At 39.5% G+C, this 13919-nt stretch overlaps 1 protein-coding gene across 5 annotated transcripts in view; it reads left to right on the top strand.

The window, feature by feature from the left end:
* Sobp (sine oculis binding protein homolog) overlaps positions 1–13919 on the top strand; it is a 155530-nt gene that overhangs the window by 83887 nt on the left and 57724 nt on the right. For 4 of the 5 annotated variants that reach the window (XM_074077409.1, XM_020170100.2, XM_074077436.1 and 1 more), the window contains one exon: positions 1995–2090. The exons of the other annotated variant lie outside the window; for it this stretch is intronic. In XM_074077409.1, the coding sequence (XP_073933510.1) occupies positions 1995–2090 (96 nt within the window). The remainder of the gene's footprint in view (positions 1–1994; positions 2091–13919) is intronic. 5 annotated transcript variants of the gene reach the window in all.

The following is a 13919-nucleotide window of genomic DNA, read 5'->3' as shown; positions in this document are numbered from 1 at the left end:
ACAGAGTTGTTTATGGTAAGGTCTAGTTACTATCCAGATATATTTTTTTGTCACATGTTTGTTAAGTACCAACTCAAAGTAAGTCACTGGATGGACATGGCAGAGTTAGAAAGATGAAATAGACGTGGCCCCTTTCTTTAAGGGACTTAGATCTCACAAGGTGGCTTGAAATTTTACTGTAATGAATTTAGCATTATTGCTGCCCATTGGCATCTTACAGCTTTCTTTCAGTGGCCTTTTGTTTCTGCACTCCACTGGTACCTCTGCCAGTTGGGGTTTAAAATGAGACTCCTTTGAGCTGTATTAACTGAATCCCTCGTGTACCCACAGAAAGTTTCTGATGCACTGAGAAAGAGCATCATTGGCATCAGTTGCCTTGGGAGCCATTGGACGTGAAAAACACTCACTTTTTTTTTTGTCACATATAGCCAATCCTATAATTACATTTTTATTTTTACTGTGATTTAGTAAAGGAAAAAGGTACAGTAAAAAGGCACCAAGTTCCAAAGATGTTCATGCATGTCAAAAATGAAACCCAAACAGAGCAATCTCTTTTTCCCAAGCTTCTTGTAACCCAACTATTACTGACCTTGACATTCCACTTGCACATTCCATCTTGTTCCCTCCCTGTGATGAGTAACAGAACCTTTTATTAAAAACAAGCAATACAAAAAACCCAAAAAACCAAAAAACCAAGCAGTACATTCTCAAATGTACAAAATATAGATTCTTTTCTAAAATGACAATCCATAGGGATTGTCCACTTGGAAGGAGCTCCAGGTGACACTCATCAGGGCAGATCTCACTCCATTAAAGGAGAACCAGTGCATAAGCATTGTCATCATTATGCCACCCACTATGCTTATTGTTTTCTCCCCCTCAATCCATACATCACAACAGGTAGTTCTCAGCTGTTCCCTTGGTGCCAGACATACATTTTATCTAAAGAGACAGCAGACAGAACTACCTGCTGCTTCCTGCACGGCTCTCCCTGTGTTTCTCTCCTTTTTCCTACTTCACTGGGGCTTTTAAAAATCAGCTGGCAGGGAGCCAGAAGCTCATCATTTTAATGCAGTGCAAAATGGAATATGCATAATTATATGCAGGCCATATGTGAGGGAGACAGCTCAGCTGTGAATTTCAGGAGGCCAGGAAAGAGAGAGCAGTTAGGGCTAAGAAGAGATGAGAGCAGAGTGGAGTGCAAGAGTCACCCAAATGAATGGTTTAATGAGTGTGCTGCAGACACACCCCTTTCACCCACCTCTCCCTGTTCACCAACTCCAAACTAGAAACTGATGGAGATTAGAAAGGGAGGACTGTATGCAAGTGGTTTGCTAATGGGTTTTGTTAATGTCTCCATTTCGACTTCGGCTTTCTTCATGAACAGTGTAGATCAAAATAACCAGTAACTTGTAATGCAGCTTCTTAATTAAATCTATATTTTTACTGCATTTGAAGAGTAATGGTTCTTACTAGATCATCGCTCCTTTCAGATCTTTATTTAAAAATCGAGGGGAATCAGTTTAATCTCTGCTAGTACTGCAATGCGAAATATAACTATGCAAATTGCTTTTCTTATGGCCTTGCTATTAGAATTTCTTAAAAGTGCATTATCTAGAAATTGCTTAAGCATGCCAAAAAGTTTAAACACGTATGTATGTCATATAATCCTCAACGTGCAATGAACAATGTGCACTGGAAAATTAAAGTGGTGGTAATTTCCAACAAAATTAGTTGATTCTGGTTTGCTTCATGTTATTTTAAATATGACACCACAATGAATTTGCATGTTCAAATTAAACAATGTAAAGAAAAACAAATCCCAAATTTTGATACCTAAAAGGCGTACTGCGTATTTAAACAAACTTCTTAATGATGTTGTTATTTCTGGATTCCCGTTTGTTTAATGATCTGAGCTGTTATGCTTTTAGCGTTTTTTTTTTTTTCTTCCATTATTTGTAAGTCCCTAAATAGGCCATTATATTTCCCTTCAGGCTAGAGATGAAGATGGACATGCTGAAAATTTTCCCCAGCAGCACTATGCTAAGGAAACTCCAAGGCTTGCCTTCAAGAATAACTGCGAACTACTTGTAAGAATAACATAATTACACCAAGTCTAGAATGTTACTTTAGCACAGTGAAAACAGTTTTTGAAAGGGGTTTTGTTCGTGATTACGTAATTTATGAAATATTATCATTTTTCTGTGTAGAGTTCTAAATGCTAATTCTGATATCACTGAATATTAATTATAAGATCTCAAATTGTTTGCACATCTTTTATATCTGATTATAGAGCTTGAATGGCCCTGTATTTATTCGCTTGTTTTGTATAGTAGTGTGTAAGCAGCCACTTGGAGAATAGCTAGTAAAGTTAAAAATATAAAGACACTTGATATATGGTAGGTTGGAACCCACCCCACCCCACTGCACCCATCCTCCTACGTCCTAATTGTGCCCTATTGTAGGAGACAGCCGTTGTAATATTTTGTTCTGCTAGGAAAGATAGCGGACTTGACATGCAGTACTCCCTTTAGAATTCAAGTATTCCTCCATTCTCTTGCCAACCTCTGTCGTCTCTTCTGCAGAAGGAGTCAAAGCAGTGACAGGATTGGGGAGGGGGTGTTTATAAGTCGTGAGAGAGAGGACATCAGCTGTGACAGAAACTCCGTTCCAACGCAGGGTTAATTTGCTGTTCATTTTAGCATTTACAGCTAGACAAGATGAAAAGCAAGCAGGAATGCCTATTATATTTCTATTAAATGAATCTGTTGGGACCTAATGTTCTTGATTAGCTTTTGAAAATGAGTGCTCCGCAATGCATTTTCTGTTTACCTAAAGTAAACAGAGAATGAATTGTCATTTATTTAGAGATTCAAACATTGCTTTTGAAAAATGACGCTTTGTGAGGGATCTAGCTATGTTGTCCCTAAATGTTCTTTTCTTTTCAATTGCATTAAAGCAAAACATTTGCTCCAACTAAATGAAAACAGGGGAAGAGAATGAGAATTCTCGGTTGTTACATTTTGAGGTAGTTTAATTTCTGTTTAGTTTTTTGGCCAAATACAGTACAGCTCTGCCAGGTCTCTACATTAGGAAATCCCACATGTAACAGCCTTTGGATTTAATTCTGATACCAACTGTTCATTAGAAACAAAGTGTCCAAAGAGCAGGAGAAGACAGGAGAAAACAGGTTCTACCCATTCTAGCCACAGTAGCTAAAAGATGAGACAACAAGAACCTCCTCTTCCCCGACAATACAGCTGGACAATAGAGCTACTCAGTCTGTGTGTAGTCCCTTGACCAACCAATCTGCAGGCAAATTTTTGCTTATAAATGCAGTTTTTTTTTAATGAAAAATTACTCACCTGTTATTTTATTTTAGGACTCTTCAACTCCCAGATCTGCAAGCATTGACTATTCTGGGGAAACCCTTTTCATTTCAGATTTAATGTTTCTTTCTGTAACTGTGGTTAGACTAAAGGGGCCATTTATGCTGTTTTTGGTATCAGAATACTTAGAGGACTAGCTTACTTCTTTTTAGAAAAATTGTTAAACTAATATGCCATATTTAATTTTTTTTTCCTGTTTATCGACAAAGTGAACATGTTTGAGTCCTGGTTGTAGGTAGTTTATCCTGGAGGAAGTAATATATATGAACATTGTTTCTAGCTATCTTTAGAGAAAATAGACCTTTCATCATTGCTGTGCTTACACACAACATTGTGTTGGCAACAGTTTTGAGAGATTTGGTACAATCTTCATCCTCCTTGTTATTGTTAGAAATGCTTTTATTTTGTTTAGCATACTTTCCTGCCATAAAAGAAAAGGAATAAAGAGAAAACACAAGTGTGCTTATTTCTCCAAGGAGAAATTCAGTTTTTTTTCAGCTGCAAGAAAAAGTGATGATGTTTGGCTGTTATGAAGCCTTGAGAAGTTATGCTTCTATGTGAAAAAGAGTTGTTCGTTTTTAAGAGAGAAATAGGAAGTCCTTGGAGTTTTCTTAGTGTAGCTGAGAGCAGATTTTGAAAGAATCTGTCAGAGAAGATTGCATGCTCCACTCCAAAGTGCCTTTTTAGCTCAAGGGTGGTTCTGCCATCTTCTGACATGGTTCGCTGCAGACAGAGCAGCAGCCAGTTGTGAAAGTGAGGGAGAAAACATTGAGGGCACAGGGTTCTTCTGAGCTCCCAGATGATCAGGAAGACGTGACCAGAAGATACATTCCTTGGGCCACAGGCACTGACTGTCCACCCTGGCCAGGTAGACAGGATATTGCCTCAACTTTCTTATCGACTGTTGAATGTCTCTGTCCTTCTCTTCCAGCCTCTGCTTCTTGGAAGAGGCTGGAATATTGAGTAACCTAAACAAAAGCAAGGGAAAATCAATGCCTGGAATGCACAAGTACGTAAACCAGAAGGCACTGACAAAGCATTGGCTGATGGAAAAATCTGCTATGCAACTGTCGATTTCCTGTAGGAAGGATATTGATTTTTCCACTTAAATTCCAAACTGTGATATGTGCCTTCACACTTAATGTACAACATGGATGACTAGATATTTAACTGGATGGCGAAGATTCTTAAGCTGGTGATTATACAGCAGTTTCCTTATGCTTTTTATTAATTTTGAAAATGCATGGTTATGAAGATAAAATAAGTACTGTGTGGTGTATCACAATTAACTGTGACCACCTACCTCCTCATAGATAGGCGTGTGCACACGTGCATTTTGCTGGCATCGTCAAGTTTATGGGACTGGCAAATGGCTCACCTGGTAGAGTGTCTAGCAATTGTGAGGCCCTGAGTTCAAACTCTAGTACCGCCAAAAAAGAAAAATCAAGTTATGACCAATGAAGACAAATTTTGGGTTTAAAAAAGTAGGAAATTTATATTTCATTAACACTACAGCAATATAACTTAGAAGAGCCAAGAATAAGGAACATTCAGAGTCAGCCATGGGTGATGGGCCCTTTCCCCAAATTCCAACCTCATCATTAGTCCCTTTATCATTATTACCTCATTCTTTTTTGACTAGAAGGCTTCTTATTTCCCCTAATACATTGCTCATTACTAGGATCAAGTTAGGACCTACAGTGAGAGAAGGTCTTTAAGCATGTTTTTAGCTCACATCTTCTTATCAGCCAGTTCTTTCTCAGTTCTTGAAAACTGGCTGAAGTTAGTAAGACCTTGCAGAAATAGGGCATAAGCTGGGTTCTTGGAGGGAAAGGACCTATAGCTAGAAAGGGATGTTGAGAAATTTTGGAGAAGGAAATGAAGACTACCGAGCCCATTTCCCACATTTTCTTAGATCCAGTCCAGAGAACATCATTGTATTCTGAAAGAAGGTCAGGCTATATAGCAACTCCTGGTGTACTATTATTTGGCTGGAAAGAAACCAGGTATATGAAGTCCTGAAAAGGGAATAAGAGGAAGAAAGCTGGGGGCAGGGTGTGGAGAGGGGGAAGTCAGCTTCCTCAGTTTCAGATTCCCAAGTTAATGCCCAGACTTTGCTTTCCCTCGGGCTGGTAGGGTAAGGGTTTTGCAGAGGGAGCGGGAGGGAGCCCACAGCTGGGAGGCTAAATAAAAATAGCACGGGGAAGAATTCTTTCTGGTCACTTACAATGCCAGTATAGGGAGAAGATGAAAACTATTTTAGTTTTGTGGCCTTGAAAACAGAGATGATGGGGAGGAGAAAGCTTTGGCCATTCTTCTGTGGGCTGATTTTTCCACTCCATTTTCTTGTAGAGGCAGGCAGGTGGGTTGTAAGGCTTCCACATAGTCCTTTGGCAGTGGAAATGCCCTGCATTAATGCAGAGTTCAGTTAACAAGACTTTACTGAGCATCTTCTCAGTAAATGGCATTGTGCTAGACAATGCAGATGGGGGACACAAAATAGAAAAAGACACAGTCCCTTCCCAGAAGGAGCATATAATTCAGCAGGAAGAACAAGGCATATGCAGTGTGGTAGTTATCAGTATGTAGGCTCTTGGGTCAAAAAGTTAAAGGTTTGCCCTAGTTAGACTTTATAGCCAAGGGTCATAGGCACACAGGCTTAAGTTTTTTCATGATATATTTGATCTGACATCACATTGAATCCCTGTTCCACCTCTGAGAAGTCTCTGAGCTTCAGATCTTCATCTGTAAAATGTGATTAACCTTAGAGGATCTTGTAAGAATTGAAAGTGATGACATATTTAAAGTGCCAGGTACATAGTAAGCAGTCAGTGTAGATTAACTGCTGTTATCATGATTTTTCCTTTAATCACGATTGTTATCATTACACAATGAGCTGTGTCCCAAAAGAGTACTAGCCAAATTCTGGCATACAAATGTCGAGATTATTTCCTTATGCAGTAATCGAAGACTTGAAAGGAGGATACATTTGATCCAGGCCTTTTAGGAGTTGGATTTTGATAACTGCAGCTGATGAGTAAGGGAAGGGGTGTTCTAAGCAGAGGGAAGTGTAGGCCAGATGCCCCACACCTTGTTAACATCTCAGCCAGCCAAATGTAGAGTACCTGAAGCCTAAGGAGGTGGGCAGGAAGGCAGGTCATTTTGCAGATTTCTCAGTAACTGAACCATCCTATCAAGTCTGGATTTTAGTAATTTTAGTTCATGGATATTCCTAGTGCTTCTGTGGGTTAAAAAATTATTATGGAAAGTTTCTAACATATACAGATTAACAGTCGTGAGAGTCGTATAATGCACCCCATGTACCTTTCATTCAGCTTCAATGATTATCATCTCAAGGCTAATCTTGCTTTGTCTAGCCTTTTTCTCTCTCTCCTTTTTCTTTTGCTGAGTATTATGAATCATATTGGTTTCTCTTTTCGGTGGGACGGATTTTTTATTTTTTAATGGTAAAGACTTTAGCATCCTTCTTACTTGTCTAGAGACTCCATCAATACTAAATAAATGGGAAATTGAAACTTGGGAGCTATGCATGTGTAAAACAAATGACTCTTGGTTATGCACTGCACTCTTCCCTCTGAGCCCAGCTCAGCCTTATAAGGCTCGGGCAATCAAAGTTCAGAAAGCCCTAAAGGTGAAGAACATACCACACTGCCAAGGTTGGATTGAATCATCTTTGCTCTCAGGCCTGTAGAAAAAGAAATGTATTTATTTTAAAAATAAGATCAGGTTTCTTTGCAACCCAGCCCAGCCCACCATACATCACAGCAATGAGAGGAAATTCTGGATTGCTGTCATGTGTCAGCCATTGCTACGACTTTCCAGCTAGATCATGGAGATACAATGAGAACCCTTGAAGGGTGTTAGGAACTGCCACCTTTCATTTGAAACTCAGTAGGCTTTTCAAAATAGTTGCAATTGACCAGAGATGCTCCCCTTCATACTGTTGTTCTAAGCAAAACCAGATTCATGTTCCAATTCAACTTGAATTTATAGATTGTTGCTTTGATGTTACAGCTGAGCAGCACAGACATCCAAAGTCAAAATTAATGTGGACACACTTGAACATCAAATAAAACATCATGTGACATAAGCATGTGTAACATACTGTATACCAGGGTCCCGAAACAGTAATTGTAATAGTCCCAAAGGTGTAGAATGACCCAGAAAACCCCAGGGACTGGTTGCTATCTAGAGAGAATTGGTCTGTCTCACCATTTTTTCCACTCTTCCTCTAGATTCCTCTTGTCTGGGGCTATTCCCAGGCTCCCATAGTGTTCTGAACTATTGTTTAGACAAATAAAACTTTCTAGAAATAAAAATAACAATCTTGGGCTAACTAAGGCCATTCCAATGTGAGTGGCACAATTATGCTTTCCAGCAAAACCACCTACATTTTATGAGAGGCAGAAGGGGTGGATACCATTTGAGCTATTGTGTTTCACTCATATTCCTTCCCCTTGTTCTCCAGTTGTGTCTACTGTACCCCACTTTCCCCAGCCTCTTGGTTCCCATTTCTGCCATGGGCTTGTGGTCTAGGTGCTTTCCTTTTTCCTATACAAAGATCCTCTGGTCCACAGTGGACCCTTTTCCTTCTACCCATGCAAACCCTATTTTACCACCTCTGGAAGGGTTGGAGTTCCAATTCCTTATCTGATATAGGGACTTTTTTGAGGGGTAGGAGTCTCGGTTTTCAGCAGGCTCATCTTTCTAAAGTGGAGGATTTTTGCCTTCTACTGTCAGGCACCAAACAGTCTGAGGCATAATGGATCATTACTCATTCTGACTTCTCACACAATACATCCAGTAATTCTTAGAGCCAGAGAGATGTGGAAGGCCATGTTTTCTCCAAGACAGATATTGTGGTTCGGTGGATGAGAGTAGAGTCTCAATCCCTGCTCTGCAGATATGCCTGCTGTGCAACCCAGGCAATTGTCTCACCTTCCCTGAGCCTCAGTGTCTGTCAATACAATGAAGGCACATATAGCACCAACCTACCTCATAGGGTTGTTTTGAAGAGTAAACAGGACCATGTATATGATGTACTTAGCATGCCTGGCACATAGTAAAAGCTCAATAAACAATAGTCTTATTACTAATAAAATGGAGCTAGAAGGATGCATTAATTTAAACAAAATCTTGAACCAAATGCTGGGAGTACCTGTCTTTATTCCCTATTCAAGTCTCTTCCCAATTGTTTTGGATATAATATTTCCCAAATCCAAATGTACTATTTTAATTGCAGTCAAGAAAGGCAGAGACATTCTTGGACATCAATCTGCTTGCTCATTTATGCCCAAGTTGCTAGAGGTGCCTGCTGCCTGCATAGCCAATGTTGCTGGTTTGTGAAATATTACAGTGTCTAGTTACTTTTTTGGAGAAGAATATAAAAAATAGCATGGTGTTGTGGGGAAAAACTTGGACTGTTAAACTAGACCGTTTTGCTCAGATTCAGGAATCTCTACCCCTCCACCCACTGGCTGTGTGGCCTTGGGGATATTGCATAATCTCTGTGCCTGTGTCCTGGGCTGTATCATGAGGATAACAGTAGTAGCGATCTGCTAAGGTTGGCGTGAGGTCTAAATGAATTAATTCCTGCAAGGTGCTTAGACAAGTATTCAGCAGACAGTTAGTACTTAATGTTATTATGACTATGAATATGACTATTCCAAGTTCATCATAGACTACCACTTGACCAAAATTTCTAGCAAATAGATTATCTAGAAGTTTTTTATATACACATTTGCATGCAAAAGCCACAAAATTTCCATATGATCAAGGAGGGGGACAAAGTACATAACAGCTAATTCTTAGAGCTAAGATATATTCGTGTAAAACTCTCAAAGAATATGGTCTACATGATACAAGACCTCTTCATCTTGTCCAACCAAATCTTAGAAATATGCAACTAAGGCTGGGCATAGTGCTAAAAACACCTGAAATCACAACATTCAGGAAGCTGAGGTGGGAGGATCATGAGTTTGAGACAAGACTGAGCTACAGAGTGAGTTTCAGGCCAGCCTGAGCTACATAGGTAGACCCTGTCTAAAAAAATAAGAAAAAAAAAAGAAAAGAAATATGCAATTAAGAACATCAATGCAAAGCAAAGGAAGAATGGAATTTACACAGGGAACTATCCCCAGTAGCAAACAACACACTGATAGTGTGTTTAGAGGAGATAAGAAACCATCTGTGTAGGGTGTCTCTAGTGGGCCAGCACTGCTCTTGGTCTTCGTAGACCCCTTTTTTAGATTCTTGTTCTCATTCTAACTTCGCTAAGTGGATACTATTGTTTTTATCTTATAGACAGGGAACTTAAAATGCAGAGATGTTACATCCCTTGCCTCGGGGGAAGGGAAGGAATCCAGTGACCGGGCACAGAGCTGGGGTTTGACCCACAAGGCTGACCACACACCCAATCCTCTGCTTAGGCCTTCTCAGGTCAGGAGCCAGGTCTTACATACTTTTCCACCGCAGAACTAGAAAAAGAGTTCAATCTATAGTTGTAGGATAAATGAATTAGGAAATTCAGAATCACTCTTCCTAGTCTCTTTATAATAATAATTCTTTGAATACTTCTGAAGTCAGAAAAAAACATCCATGGGTAATTTATTCAGAAAGACATGTCAGTGGTTGAAAATTCCCAATGCAAAAAATATGTATATTTAATTCAGTAGATTTGGGTCATTAACAGAATAGCTGCAGACTATAGAAAGTATATTTTTTTCCATGTGATGTAAACATTCAAGTATATTTTTAAAATTTAATGGCCATGGGTTCTAGGTAAGTGCTAAGTTTCTAATACATTTTTAGGATCGGTAAGGCCATTTTCAAAAGGCTTTAACTGCTTTGACTTGGTAGGGGTGTATTCCTCACAGCAAACCAATCTATTTCTTTTGAGAATTATAGCCATCAGGTAGCATGTGGGTGTCAAGTGTCAGTTACAGTCTCCCTCATCATTTTAATTGCTAGTACTGAACAATTACCTAAAATACCAAAGAGATTTTGCCTCCAATGGCTTCCAGGAAACTACAGGTCATATATCAAGCAAAACCAGGAATCAGATAGGATATCCACTATCAATATAAAAATGCACAGGTAACCAGCCAGAACTAAGTTAATCATAATCAGTCATGTGTTTGGTTCATGGTCAGAAGAACAAGCTAATGAAATTCTCTTGGGAGGAAAAGGGAAAAGGTATAAAAGTATTTGGAGTTGAGAAGAATGACATGTGGGTAATAAGGGAGGCAAGAAATTGGAGATGTTGGGTGATGGAGGATTGGTGAGAGGGAATTGTAAAAGGGAAAAAGGAAGAGAGTAGCTGGTAATTAGGTTGCAAATGAGCAAGCCCAGGAAAACAATGATGTATTTTCTCATTGCATTTTGGCTTCAGATGTCTTCCCTGGTGGTGTTTTTTTTGTACACTTCTTGCTCTTCTGGTTTGAGGCATCAGGCTTTCTGGGAGAGCTCTCTTCCTAGCCCCTCCTCCTGTTGCATGGCTATACATCGAGGAACTGAGCTCTACCGGAGGACAGTGCCCATTCTCCCTTATTCTAGCTGAGGCTCCCCTGGCTGAAAGCTCTGTGAGGCAGAGCTTTGCTCATCTCCAACCTCTGGTTCACACTATTTTTCCCCTAACATTTTAACAACTAGAAATGGGAGTCACATATTATAATTGATGACCTGTCATTGTTTAAATGGCAGTGCTTTCTCCCTAGTGGTATTAAAATAATGTCATCTTAACAATCAGTGTGGTATAGATTCAATGAACTGTGGAGATAGGTGTGCTCAAAGATTATTTGTTGAATGAGTGCATGCAATACCCTATCTCCCTAATTCTAGTCTAGGTAAAGATGAAATGTTTAAAAGTTGGTTCTGAGCTGGACATGGGGATGCATGCTTGTAATCCTAGCACTTCAAAAGCTGAGACAGAGGATTTCAAGTTCAAGGCCTACCTAGGCTACAACAGTGAATCGAAGCCCAGCCTGGGCTATATAGCAAAATCCTGTCTCAAAAAAACAAAACAAAAAAGTTGGTTCTGGATTGTATGTCTGCTGCTAACAAGGTAGAGTTGGGAACCTGGCCAGTTTACTGACTGAACAGTTTACTGTTTGTATATTTAGTTGTCAGTGGAGTTGATAGATGGCTTTTTTTTTTTGAGGATCTGAGGTTTGAACTCAAGCCTTGTGCTTGCTAAGCAAGTACTCCAGCCCTTTTGCTTTAGGTTATTTTTTTAGAAAGGGTCTCTTGCTTTTTGCCCGGGGTCAACCTTAAACTGTGATCCTCCTACCTATTCTGTTGATGTATCTGAGATGACAGGCATGAACCACCGTGCTCAGCTAGCTTTGTTCATTCTTGCAAATGAAAGGTTGAGCCACATAACATAGATCCCAGCTAAGCTGGGTTTAAAATAATAAATAATACTTTTGCCTTAATTTATCTGGGAAATTGCTTGGTGTTCTCCTTCAGGTAACCTAACCTTTAATATTTAAAATTCACGAAGATACATTGGTTTTTTTATTTTTATTTTTATTTTATTATTCATATGTGCATACAAGGCTTGGTCATTTCTCCCCCCTGCCCCCACCCCCTCCCTTACCACCCACTCTGCCCCCTCCCTCTCCCCTCCCCTCAATACCCAGCAGAAACTATTTTGCCCTTATTTCTAATTTTGTTGTAGAGAGAGTATAAGCAATAATAGGAAGGGACAAGGGTTTTTGCTGGTTGAGATAAGGATAGCTATACAGGGCATTGACTCACATTGATTTCCTGTGCGTGGGTGTTACCTTCTAGGTTAATTCCTTTTGATCTAACCTTTTCTCTAGTTCCTGGTCCCCTTTTCCTATTGGCCTCAATTGCTTTTAAGGTATCTGCTTTAGTTTCTCTGCGTTAAGGGCAACAAATGCTAGCTAGTTTTTTAGGTGTCTTACCTATCCTCACCCCTCCCTTGTGTGCTCTCGCTTTTATCATGTGCTCATAGTCTAATCCCATTGTTGTGTTTGCCCTTGATCTAATGTCCACATATGAGGGAGAACATATGATTTTTGGTCTTTTGGGCCAGGCTAACCTCACTCAGAATGATGTTCTCCAATTCCATCCATTTATCAGTGAATGATAACATTTTGTTCTTCTTCATGGCTGCATAAAATTCCATTGTGTATAGATACCACATTTTCTTAATCCATTCATCAGTGGTGGGGCATCTTGGCTGTTTCCATAACTTGGCTATTGTGAATAGTGCCGCAATAAACATGGGTGTGCAGGTGCCTCTGGAGTAACCTGTGTCACAGTCTTTTGGGTATATCCCCAAGAGTGGTATTGCTGGATCAAATGGTAGATCGATGTCTAGCTTTTTAAGTAGCCTCCAAATTTTTTTCCAGAGTGGTTGTACTAGTTTACATTCCCACCAACAGTGTAAGAGGGTTCCTTTTTCCCCCGCATCCTCGCCAACACCTGTTGGTGGCGGTGCTGATGATGGCTATTCTAACAGGGGTGAGGTGGAATCTTAGCGTGGTTTTAATTTGCATTTCCTTTATTGCTAGAGATGGTGAGCATTTTTTCATGTGTTTTTTGGCCATTTGAATTTCTTCTTTTGAGAAAGTTCTGTTTAGTTCACTTGCCCATTTCTTTATTGGTTCATTAGTTTTGGGAGAATTTAGTTTTTTAAGTTCCCTATATATTCTGGTTATCAGTCCTTTGTCTGATGTATAGTTGGCAAACATTTTCTCCCACTTTTTGGGTGTTCTCTTCAGTTTAGAGACCATTTCTTTTGATGAACAGAAGCTTTTTAGCTTTATGAGGTCCCATTTATCTATGCTATCTCTTAGTTGCTGTGCTGCTGGGGTTTCATTGAGACGAAGATACATTGGAAGAGGAGCATGATCCTTTCTCTGTCATAATCAATAGAAAAAGCTATAGGCTGCATTAGGATAACAGTTTTATAAATTAGAGGCCCTTATCCCACTCACCATCGCCACCACCCACCAGTTTCCCTTGGAGAAGTTCCCATCCTACAGAACAGACCAAGTACATTTAAGTATATTCCTGTACTTCAAAATATTACAGTCAATAGTTAAGGTATTAGATTGTACCATAGGCAAAGTTATACCTCAAACTTTTTTTAAAAAAATTATTTTATTAGCATATATTAATTGTACAAAGTGAGGGGTTTCATTGTGATATTTCTGTCCATACATGTGATGTACTTTGATTAGATTCTCCCCTCTATTACTCTTTCTTATCTCTCCTCCCCTAGAACCCTTATTTTTAACTTTCTTACAAATTTTTTTTAATTGTATACTTCCAACTTAACTGTGTAAAATACTCTGGTATTTATTTGGAACATTGTTAAGTGGCTATGCCTGAGATAGGAAGGGAGGCACTATTTAAATGTGTTAGGAGAAGGCCTATGCGTGGAAAGTGTCCAGGTTGTTAAAATATGTGAAATATTTGGCGGGGGGGGGGGTTGGGACTCCATTTTATAGCCATTTCATCCAGTGGTGCATGTAATTT

The sequence above is a fragment of the Castor canadensis genome, chromosome 1 (genome assembly GCF_047511655.1).
Source record: "Castor canadensis chromosome 1, mCasCan1.hap1v2, whole genome shotgun sequence".
NCBI lineage: Eukaryota > Metazoa > Chordata > Mammalia > Rodentia > Castoridae > Castor > Castor canadensis.
Note: the sequence above shows the minus strand (reverse complement) of the source record. Positions and strands in the feature narration are given on the sequence as shown.